General features: G+C 40.9%; 1 protein-coding gene across 1 annotated transcript in view; it reads left to right on the forward strand.

The window, feature by feature from the left end:
* LOC140999884 (forkhead box protein J3-like) overlaps window positions 1–12,300 on the forward strand; it is a 70,554-nt gene that overhangs the window by 25,463 nt on the left and 32,791 nt on the right. The window contains exon 4 of the mRNA XM_073470446.1: window positions 10,502–10,576. Coding sequence (XP_073326547.1) covers window positions 10,502–10,576 — 75 coding nt within the window. The remainder of the gene's footprint in view (window positions 1–10,501; window positions 10,577–12,300) is intronic.

Consider the following 12,300-nt stretch of genomic DNA (forward strand, 5'->3'; position numbering starts at 1 on the left):
CCAGTGATCCTCATTTGCTTTTTTTTGCCTGGTGGTGTCCATTTGAGAGCCACTTCGAAGATCCACATTCATAAAATGTAGAGCTGCAACCATTCATGTACGTTATGATATAGTGTTAGTGAAGTAATGGCCAACTATTATGATTAATTGATTAATTTTTTCAGCCATTTTTCACGCTTCGACAGCCAGTCCTCATGTAGAGTTCCTTATTTGATGTCTTCTTGGGCCAGAATATACAGCAGTCATTGTGGAACGAGCAGACTTTGTTCATGTTCATTTGGTTTTTTGCCAGCACAAGGGGAAAAAATGAGTGGAATTAAATGACAAACCACAGTGATTCAGTCAGAAGCTACACAAGAACTGAGTAATGAACACAGAGAACCTAAAACAGAGTTTCTCCTCTAATCACCAGTACAAACACACAAAAGTCATGATTGTCATGGACCACAACACTGCGCTCAGATTTCCCCTGCTGGGAGGAAACAGCGGAAATGCAAGTACTCATGGCCAACGCATCAATTAAAGCAGACCTACCCGGCTGGACATGGCATGTAACCTGCAACAAGGGTTTGCAGGTAGACGGTGATTTAGCAGATTTGGTGCAGCAGGGCCTCCTGGTTGGCATGATGACTGTACACTGCGTCTACTCTTATTGTGTGGGAGCTTCTTACTGGATCTCCAGAGACAGCAGCAACCCTACTTCCACCTTGTCTGAGATGGCTTTGTGCCAGTCACAAACACACACACACACATACACACACTCACTCATGCCCTTTCTCTCCTTCACACATGCACACACACACACACACACACACACACACACACAATCTGTAAGCAGTTACGGGCACACTACTGCTGTAAAACGTGTGTGCATATAAACACACATACTTACATGGATGAACAGGTGTGTACATAACTGCTCACAGGCACATGCACAGGTGTACACACACCTGCCTACATACACACTTATGCACAGGTGCATGCACAAGCAAAACTGAGTTAACGCTGAAATACACACAGCAGCACACACGCACACATTCAAGCACAGACACCAGTGTGTTAACCCAAACACACACACACACACACACACACACACTCACTCACTTCTCATCGTATAGATGACTTGTGTGAAGCACTTCAGTGAGGAAGTGAAGAGGGCGGGGGAAGGGTCCATCAAATGAAATGAATATGTATTAGATGGGGTTTGAAGTAGTGACTTGTATTCAACCTCGCATTCTCACGGAGCGTCTGTCACTCCGTCACCATCAGGATATAATAAGGCATCTCAATGATGCTCAGAACCCAGGAGACTTTCACATCTAAGACACCTGTCCGTATGTGCGCGTACCCCCACACTCCCTCTTCCAGCCGACTCCTGCTCCTTCTTTCTTTGTGCCTCTTGCACCCTCCCTCCCTCCTCCCAGCTCCTTCTCCTCTGCCTTACCTTCAAACTTTACCACGTTTTACCCTCTCTTTATGCACCATATGGGTTCAGCTGAAAGTTAATAAAATCTCCTCCGTCTCTCTTTTCTCCAAATATCCCCTCTTGCTATATCTTCTTCCTTTCTTACTTCCTCTCTGTTTCTTTATCTATTGTTCTGTCTGTGTGCGTACCTCTCTGACACCACAATGCATTCATCCTGAAGGGCATGGGAGAGACTCCTCCTGAATACTGCTGTGTGGGTGTGCATTTGTGTGCGCGCATCAAACTCCATAGGGCCTCCATAAGTTAATACCCTGGCAAACCTCTTGCCCTCTGACCCCAGTCTCCCTGCAGACAAACAGTTTAGTAGACTTTTCAGGATTTAGACAACCACAGACATGAAGGCTTCCTTCCTGGACCACATTGCTGCCTTTCTGCACAATAGTGAATTTATTCAAAAACTAAAACTTAAAAATGAAGTTTTTTCCAGCCTCTGAGGCTCATTCATCTCCATAACCACAATGGTCCAGGATGTTGGATCTCAAACAAGACTGCCCTGAATTTAAATTTGTTTATTGGATTTTTGCATCTGTTTTCAGCAGTCCTGTTTTATTCATTCCTTTCATATGTTAACATAAAAACTAACTTTTTCTTTAACTTTCATCTTCGGATTTGAGATTTAAAATTATATTTACATTGTCAACAGAACTGAAGTTGATACCTCAGGTCGTGTGCTGGACACATCTGTATTTGTGTTCACAGTCTGGTATATTAAATGAGCACCATCGCCTCCTGTCTTTAGAGTCTTAATCTGGCCTGCTCGTGCATTTGTTTTGGAAGCAAGTGAAAGAAACATGCAGCATATTTTGAATGCAATTGTTCTTTCTTAAACACAGCTGTTTGCTGGATGCAAAGTGATGAGGTAATATATCAATCTGGGCTGTGTAAGATTAATAATACTGTTAAACCCCTAATCATAACCAGTTAGAGTTTGTTGTTGTATGTTTAAATAATGGCTAAGTGTCAAATACATAATAGCCCCCCATTTCCAAGCATGTAGGGGAATCTACGGTGGCCTTTACTACATTGTAAAAATGCAAGAATCTCTCTCTTGAGCCAGTGTTCAGTTTGTCCGCTCTGGGCTACTGTAGGAACATGGCGGACTCCTTTGAAGAGGACCTGCTCCGTTGGTAGATATAAAGGGCTCATTTTAAGCTGATGAATATACAATGATTCTTAGTTTCAGTTGTTTATACACTAATGAAAACGCAATAGAGGCCCTTAAATACTGTAAACTTTTCCTTTAAAGCTTTGTAAATTTGGCTTGAAAAGTGTTTATTTCAGCTTTGATAGTATATCTTAAACTTAAAGTCTGCTCGAGTCTATCAGGTAATCTACCTGATGATGACGACTGAGCGGTTGTGATTTGATCCGATTTGATTGACAGTGTTCTTATATGAGCAAATGACCTCACGCTGTCATCACATTTTGATATAAATGCTGTTAAAAACACAACGTGACATCCCTTTTTTCTAAATGAGACCAGCCCATCTCAAATACCGAAATCTCTCTTGTGGAATAACCAAAACTATAGCAAAATGATTATTTCCTCATGTAGGATCGAGGAGAGAAAAGATTTTCACGGCCTTAAGGATTCTGTTTATCACAGAAATGTTCTTTTTTGAGTCAATTTTCACCTCTATCCTAATTTTTTATACATACACAGGCTCGTACCTTTTGCTTTTTTGCCGAGGAACCAGATATTTTCGAACACTTGACGATTTAGCCTGGGAGAGTTTCATGCCCATATAAGCATTAAATTACTATTATTTCTGGAAACTTAGGCACCAGAAAATACTTCCTCCCACTTTGTAACTCTATACAAGTTGGGCTCTACTATGTGTTTCCAGTGCGCCCAACTTCACCAACCAACCATTCAGTGTAATCAGCATTGTTTTGTTAAAAAAGTCGCGCTTGTGAAGCATCACTTCTCAAGACTGTTTAATTCAGTTTAGAGGAAATGCCATCTCATGTTGCCCCTCTGTATTTAACTCAGCTGCCATGACCCAAATCTTCCAAACCTACCCGCTTATGTAACTGCAGTCTTCTCCGTGTGACCTGTTTCCTTGGCGTATCTACACACAAACACACACACTCAGACATACGCACACACACAAGCTTCCTGCCTATGGCCAGAAAATCCTTCTGGCTGCTCTAACCTGCGCTCACCTCATCTGCAAACACATGCACATACGCTAACCTCTTCAACCACTACTGTCATCCTGCAAACATGTCATTCTTTCTTTGATCACTTTCTATGACTGACAGACACCCCCCCCCCCCCACACCCACACACACACACAGACACACACACACACACACAGTCTTACACTCCTTTTCTCTGTCTTTCCACCCGAAAGCATGTTTCCAAAACCTGACTTTTTGTCACACATCACATTATATCACATTGCATTTTGTCAAAAAGTCACCCATGCTTATCAAGCCCGCCTTATATAACTAACCTCTTCAAGTACAGGATGTTGCACCCTAAGTTAAACAGCAGCAGCAGCAGCAGAAGAAGCAGCAGCACCCACTACCACACACATTAATGGTGTATACTGTACATACCGCATATGCATGCACAAAGGCTCGTACCTAATAATAACTGTGTAAAAACGGTTGTTTGGCCTTATTTTTCTACGACATGCCTCTTAATCTCTTCACTCTAAAAATTGCCCTTAAAATCATGAGGCATCATGGGAGCTATCCAACTACGGTGGATTGTAAAATGAATGGATGCAGGTGCGCTGTGGTCTGCACTCAAAATGATACAGTGTGTTCATGCATATGTAAGCACATATACTTCTAGTCAAACATAAATCCATTTTTCTTACTGTCTATTAATTAGATAATTATTAAATATTTTGTATTAACTTGAAAACTGCAGAATTGTGTATTATATTTGTTTTTAATATCCCTATTTGATAACGGTATGATTCTGTTGTAACACAAAGAGTAATGAGATTTAATTACTGCCCAACACAATAACAAAATCTCTTCACTTTTAAGGTTTTCTAAAACATTTCCCTTCAAGACATAATATGTCACATTTCCACATTAAAATGTCAAAAGACAACTTAACCTTTGTTACATATTTTGTGAAGTTGTTTATTTACATTATCCTAAATGGTTCCAGGGATAACATCAGATTATTCTTCAGAGAGTGAGGAAGGAAGTTGGACAATATGACTCGACGTAATGTGTGTAAGATATAAAATATGCAATGGAGGTAGGATATTTTGCAGTTAAACAAAAAACTTGATTTTCGAAAATGACATCAGTGCACTGAAATGGTTAAACACGTTAAACACACGCACAGAGCGATCACAGAATATATACAAATATATTACAACATTTCAGAATTACCCAAGGCATCTTTTTCTGTTTTCATATTGGTGCATATCGGACAACATACGTATTTGCCGATACCAATATATCTAGGAAAGGCTTTAGCTTACACTTGCTAACCTACATTATTCAAACCAAAGATGTTATGAAATTGAGATATCTTAGATGTCTTTTCTATTCAACATGTTCTCACTCACAGCTTGTATTGCAGCTTGGTCAGTGCCCCCTAGCTTCAAACTATGATGATCTACCTACCCTTCTAGCGTCAGTTTTGCACATGAAGGGCTCCAGAGTCAAAGTTTATGACTTTAGGAATGTTATCAATGTTGCCACAGTTTGGTTAGGTTTAGGCAAAAAAACTAGATTACTGTAGGAAAAGTTAGGGTTAGGAAAAGATCAGGGTTATGATTAAAATAACTACATTCAGTCTTGTAATATCGTGACATCAGTTTGGCAACGTACTTACGTGACATGAATTTAAAACAAATCACTATTGACTCTCACAGATGGAATGCAAACCCCATTCTCCTGAGGGAATGTTTTGTGAATGACCCACCCTTAGCTCTTTATACTGCTGCACTAGAGGGGCACTTCAATAAGTGTTGCTACAGCGTCAAACAAGGACCACTGACCAGGCTGCTATATTTGATGCGTTGGGAGTGAGAACAGACTGGTTTATCATATTGTATACAGTACAAGGTTTCTGGGGGAGTGCTTCTGACAATAACTTCTTATGAAGCACACTGGCAGCTTAAAGGTTTATCTAAAAAGAAAACATGACTGCCCCAATATTGCTCATTTTGCACAAGTTTGTTTTGTGACATTTTCATGCAAGTGTTTAAACTGTGTATGTAATTTTGCTAAAGTTATGGGGTTGAGCCTGTAATCTTCTTCAGTGTCCTTCCTACGTTTCACACAAACATGCAGGCACACTCACACACGATGCCTGTGACTGTGCGATCCATCAGCCACTGGGCAGGAATGGCGTGGCCTCAGCCCGGACCAATAAGCTCATTAATCAGGCCGGGTGAGGAGTGGGTGGAAGGAGGACACAGCAGTGAATCTCATTATCTTACTTCACAGCACTGCTAATCAGTACATGTATTGATGATGACTACTCCCATTCAGTGAGAGGAGATTACTGTTTCCATAACATACAAGAAAGAGGCATTTGTACTTATATATACACATGTATGTTATGTGCACACTGATGCTTTCTGGTTGGAAGGACGGTCTCCCTTCTCACAAAAATATACACACAAAGACACACACACACACAGGTTTCTTCCTGAAGACATGCGTCCTTGCAGCTATCTGAGTGGTCAAAGTTTAATAGCTTTTTGTTGTTCTTTATGTACATTTTTCTGTCATTGACAGAAGCTGTTTTCTTCTCAGTGACCTGTTTTGGGACTGTGTGGGTGGCTAAGAGTGTATGTGTATGTGCATATGTTGTGTATGGACTTCATGCAACAAAGGCTCCCAGCAGAAAATATTAGAAATGTACTGTAAATACATTTAATCTGAATGAATTAAAAAAAAAAAAAAAAAAAGTTTGAACAGTTACAGTAACTGTTCAAACTTTTTTTTTTTTTTTTTTTTGGTCAGGGTGATCTTGACTAAATGTTACTATATTTTTCACCAACTTGAAATGAACATGTATGGATGTAATGCTGATTGTATTTTGTGGGTCCCCGTTGGAGCTTTAAGAAGAAAATGACATTTTGAGAAACAACATCAGGCAGAGGAAGTTATTGTTTATTTCAATCAAATACACCAAAGAGAACCAAATTCAGAGCTCTTGATGATATTATATCTATACCTCTTGATAATATTTTGAATCGTATCAAGATACATTTCGACAGTAGTTTGATTGCTGGTAGGTCGACCACATTGGTTCAAAATGAAATGTCTCATCAACTATTGGATGGATTCCATGAAACTTCATGGTCTCCAGTGGTTGAATCACTTTGGTGATCCCTGACTGTTCTACTTACCCCACCAGTAGGTCAAAGTTTCCACTTATCCAGTGTAATATCTTATCATCTGCTCAATAGATTCCATGAGGATTAATTATGACTTCAGTGCTACGCTGGCTTTTCCACAAGATTCACCTTTGTGGTTTTCATTGAAATGTCTCTACAACGAAAGGAGGGAATTTCATGAAATTTGGTGCAGACATTCATGTCCTCCTGAGGATGACGTGTCATAAGTTTTATTAACTTTTAATTTAGCGTCACCATCACATCAGAATTTTCATTTGACCAAAGCCTTCCTCCTCAGCCTCAGCTGTACCGAGTGTTTTGTGCTACCTTCCTTACTAACTAAGATGGTGAACATGGTATAAATATAGTGGCTGCTGAACATCCCAATGTTAGCTTTGTCCTTGTGAGGATTTTAGCATGGTGATGTTAGCATTTAGCTCAATGTGCTAAATGTGCCTTAGCATGAGTTTACACTCTTTGCTGCTGATCTCACCAAGACGCATCACTAGAAATGGGTTGTAGGCAAAACCATTGTTTTCCTATGGAACAGTGTGCACACAAAGCACAGAATCACACTACTTTTTCCACTGATTAAATATCAACATCCAGTTGTGCATGCAACACCACGCTGTTTTGCCTGACTTGCTTTTCCAAGGTGTATTTGCAGCAGCTGCGCCTGCAGCGATGAGCCTTGGTATGGTATGATCAGGGGTCTTGTTTAATATCATTACATTTTGATTGTATTATATCAATATTATGCACAGATTCAATTTACAAATGCACCACAGTAATGAAGATAAACATAAACGCGGGTGGGACAGCAGGACTTCAATAACTTAAGCAAAATGGAGTGGCAGTAAGGTTGAAAGCTATCGTTAGTGATACTGCTGCAAATATCCTGTACATGGAGCATTCAGCTAATACAATTAAATATGATTTAGGTTTATAGTTTGTTTATTTGTTTTTTTTTTTTTTTCAGGTAATAATGTCGCACAAAATTTGTGCAGCACGTTTAATGCCGTTAAACACTTTAACATGGAATTAAGATCTCCAATGCAGACTAGTTGTGTTGAAAACGTCACATGGATAGCTAGAGCTGAGTATTATGTCTTCAGATAGAGACTACCCTTTTTTTCTGGCATCATGTCTGACTGACAGCTAAAATTCAGTATTAAATGATCTGATGACACATGTTTCTAATATGCCAGTTCGTAAACAGTGACCATTATCGTAAGGAAATTAGTGTGAAAAACATCAATTACCAATCCTGGTGTTCCCATCAGTTAAACAAGGGAATTTTGTGGAATAAGCAACGCCCTCCTGAAGAAAACAGGCTCCTCATGCCTCAAACCATCCCAGAAATAACACTTAGCTCTCTTCATGTACTTCATTTTCATTTAAAATACAACTTTTACCAAACTTAATGACATGAACAGATTTAGGCCGATAAGAGACATCAACATTCGGTACACTGCCCTGCTCTAACACATAAGCCTGAAAGTGAAAAAAATGCCAGATTGTGCAAAATCTGAAATACACATTGTTGTGCAGAAATTGCAAGCAGTGCACAGGTGTGCAAAAACTGCTTGGGTAATAAGAAAATAGTGTGTAAATAAACAAACAGTTGGTAGAGGTTAGCAAAGTTAGTAGGGCTGGCTGCAGAAGTGACGGGCAGACTCTGTGTTAATGATCAGGCGCCTCCTCCCACAGGAAAGTTTTTCGAACAGATGGTTGCCTTTGTGTGCTGAGCTTGTGGCAGCCCTCCTTGCCTTTTGCGTCACCCGGCCGCCACGCGTTTTCCTTGATGGACGGCCGCAAACAGCCAGTGACCCGCTAAGTAGAGCAGCTGAGAACTGCTGGAGCTACTCTCCAGGAGGAGCAGGGCGAGGCAGAGGTGGACGAGGCTGTTAGAGTATGCTAGAGACAGAAAGACAGAGAGAGAAGGTGTTTTTTTTTTGTCAGAGAAACAAAACCAGTGTTGAGCAGTGAGAGCTCAGGAGAAAGAGCAGAGAAATACCTCCCATCCCTCTGCCTTCTCCCCTCCTCCTCCCCAGTGGTATTAATTAGCAGCAGCAGATGAGTGGAGAGCTGGAGCCTGAAGGGAGAACAGGTTCATGTCAGGTTAGCCTACACTGTTGTGCCCCCCCTCTCTCTACCCTCACCACACACACACACACAAATAATAGGATGTGTTATAAATTGTAGAAATGTCAGTTTCCACTCATTATGGCCAAAACTATGAATTTGTTATATGCTTCAAAAATGGCGGACTCTTCATAAAGCCAGTTGAACACATTGTTTTAGCTTGAACACACCCCTTTTGCACCCCAGACTGGGACAGTCCCACAACAGCTTGGACCCCCTCCTAACAGCGCTGTCAAATTGTTGCCCCGACCTACCTCTGTATGGCCTCCCTTGCCCTTTTTCCATCTTCAGGTCTCAGGTGTGTTTGATGGAGCAAATCCGCTTCAGCTTTAATCAACACAGCTGTCCACATCTGCAGCGTAGCGGCTCGCGTTTCATTCTTGTGTGACTGTGACCCGGAGTGTCTTTCTTCACTCTCATATGGTAAACAGAGAAATAATGGATGACTGATCTTCTTTCAAATATCTTCGCTAATGGGCAAGACAGTCGTCCAGAGCCAGAACGCTAATGTGATGTCAGCGTCAGCAAATGCAGCAGAGGCAGCAAGATGGTCTTGATTAGGATTTTAAATCTAAAATCGATTGAAATGACATGAAATCTTCAATTTCTACAATCGAATTCAAATGCAGTATCAACTTAATTGATGAGGGGAGATGAAAACTGAACTGAACTAAACTGATAACATTGCCAAAGATCCTTGATTCTTTTACTTGAGAAGATGGTTTACTCCGGACAGGTTTGAGACACCAAACTGTGTAACAAACTGAATTTCCATCTTTTGTTATTTATTGTTGATTTACTGTTTTTCTTTTTTGTTTAACTCTGGAATCTTAACCCTTACTTGCAAAAAGCAAAGTCAAATTGCTGTTGTAAAATACCTCTATCTTTTTAAAGAAGGTGAAATTTAATTGAAATTTAAATGATAGTTGTTATTGCATAAAAGTCTAAGTCTAACAACTGCATAGCTGTCAGTGCTGAAAAATGTTTTAAATCGAATCGTAGATTTAGAGAAAAGTGAAAGCCCCTAATGCTGAATGTGTCTACGTTGAAAGTTTTTCTTCGCCTTGCACATTGAAACTCTCTACATTGCAAGTTGATTTCTGTTTTTATATATCTTGAAAAGGGGGTACTGTCCAGATTGGAGTGAACGTGACATTGTCTTGGACTTTCAATGGTTTGGAGTACAAAAAAGCAAAAAAAAATCGTTAGAGAGGCTAAAACCATTCAGTATTTCACAAAAAGAAGTCAGAAATATGTGAAGAAACATTTTCTGATTCTTTGATTATCTTGTGACCCCTCAGATTTATCTGTCCATCCCAATGCTCAGGTCCAAACCGCTGGTTTAGAGGACACAATATTCAATCTTCTCTGAAAAATAGCAAAGAACTGCTGTTGCGATGAACACCAAGAATCAGTTTATAGTATAATTAAGTGAATGCAAATGGAATTTAAAATAGTGTATCTGTGTTAAGTTACTAAAACTATTTCTTTGTCCTGTTTCTTCCTCCTTTCTCTCTCTCCCTCCATCGGTCTCTCTTTGCAGAACTCTATACGACACAACCTGTCCTTGAACAAGTGTTTTCTCAAAGTGCCTCGCTCCAAAGACGACCCTGGTAAAGTAAGTATTTCCCGAACAATGTAATGCGACTGAAAAGCTCAGCTTGAATTCAGCGCGACACACAATGAAAATGCAAGCCTATTTCAGCGAGCTTACAAATAAGAGCGAGACGACGGCGATTACTTTTCACGTGTTTAGCCGCCCTCGTGCCGCACGTGTGTGCACACTTGTGCGTAAGTGCAACCCAAAGACACTTGTTTTCTTTCTTTGTCTCACACGTGCTTACACACACACACACACACACACACACACACACACACACACACACGCACACAGTGTCTGCACTTAAAAGCAATTTGTAGCTCCATAACCAGCTGAATGCCTAATGCTGCCTTCTCTGTTTTCTGCACCTCTTCGATATTGATTCTGCCAAGTAATAATGTGGTACAGGAAGTAATGAATAATAAGTATATGTAGGTACACTCCTTCGGATGCAAGGCCGTTCACGCATCTGTTATGCTTTATTACGCCTCGTTCCACTCTCTTTCTCACACACACACACAATCAGAGGAAGCATTAGATATTTTTCTCCACTGCCACCGCTGTGGTTAGGAAGCAGAGTTGGCACGGCCTCTTCAGCAGCTCTGCTTTGATAACAACAATTTGTCAACTCCTTGTTTGTGCTGAATCAAAAGAACTGCTCAGACGAGGAGAGTGTATAATTACAGTTGATCAGTGAAGCTTGCCCCTACAAGATTTTTTAATAAAAGCTCAAATGTCCGCATTTCAACTCATCACAGGGTTAATGTGAGAAGCAATCCACCACTTTTACAAAAACTGACAAGCCCAAACTTTTTCATTGAGCACTCAAAACTCTGCTCGTTTTGTTTGTGGGGGGTGGGGGGGATGGAGGAGGGAGTTTCTCCAGACTGAAGGGATTTTGGAGCCATTGAAAAATGAATTAGGAGGAAGAAGGTTTAAATAATTCAAAGAAAATCCTTGGGCTTTAGTGGAGGCCTATAGTCTGCGAAGACACAAAGAAAGCAGCTCCCCCCTGATTAGCCTGACTTGGACCTGACCAGCACCTTAATTCACACCGTGGATCGAAGTGGTCGATACCTCGGCATGGGGGGGCGGGGTCATGTGTGTGTGGAGCAGTTGAATGTACAAGCTGCTGTTTGAAGCCATAGAGAGAGGGGAGAAGCTAAATCATGCATGTGCTAACGTTAATTGGCTGTGTACTGTTCAGTGATGTGGGACTGAGAGACAGGGGGAGGAGAAGAGGCAAGGAGGGGGAGGTGGGGAGGGGGATGTTGAGAGATGAGCCGTGCTTGTGTGTGCTTGTGTGTGTGTGTGTGTGTGTGTGTGTGTGTGTGTGTGTGTGTGTGTGTGTGTGTGTGTGTGGCCTAGATGAACCTCCTGAATTCAGTCTGCAGCTTTGGACCTCCTTGGGAGGGAAGAGGAAAAATGAAAGATGGAGAAAAAAAACCAGACCGGGAGGAAATCAAGGACCTAAAAGCAATTGATTTCCTCCTCTCTCATCGTATGTGTTTATTTTGGAGGCTGCTGTGTTTTAACATTGTGTATCAAAAGGATTGCAGTGGATTTTCAGGGGAGAGGAAGCAGGAGTATGCACCAAACCTAGAGAAAACTGATCAAATACAGAACTGGAATAATAAAACATACATCGACTTTATCAGATGCGAAAGAGATCCATCTACTGCACTCTTTGTTTAGTGACACTTGTTTCCCCCCATTAGAGGGACTGAAGCAGCCTCACTGGG

This window comes from Pagrus major, chromosome 7 (assembly GCF_040436345.1).
Source record: "Pagrus major chromosome 7, Pma_NU_1.0".
Lineage (NCBI taxonomy): Eukaryota > Metazoa > Chordata > Actinopteri > Spariformes > Sparidae > Pagrus > Pagrus major.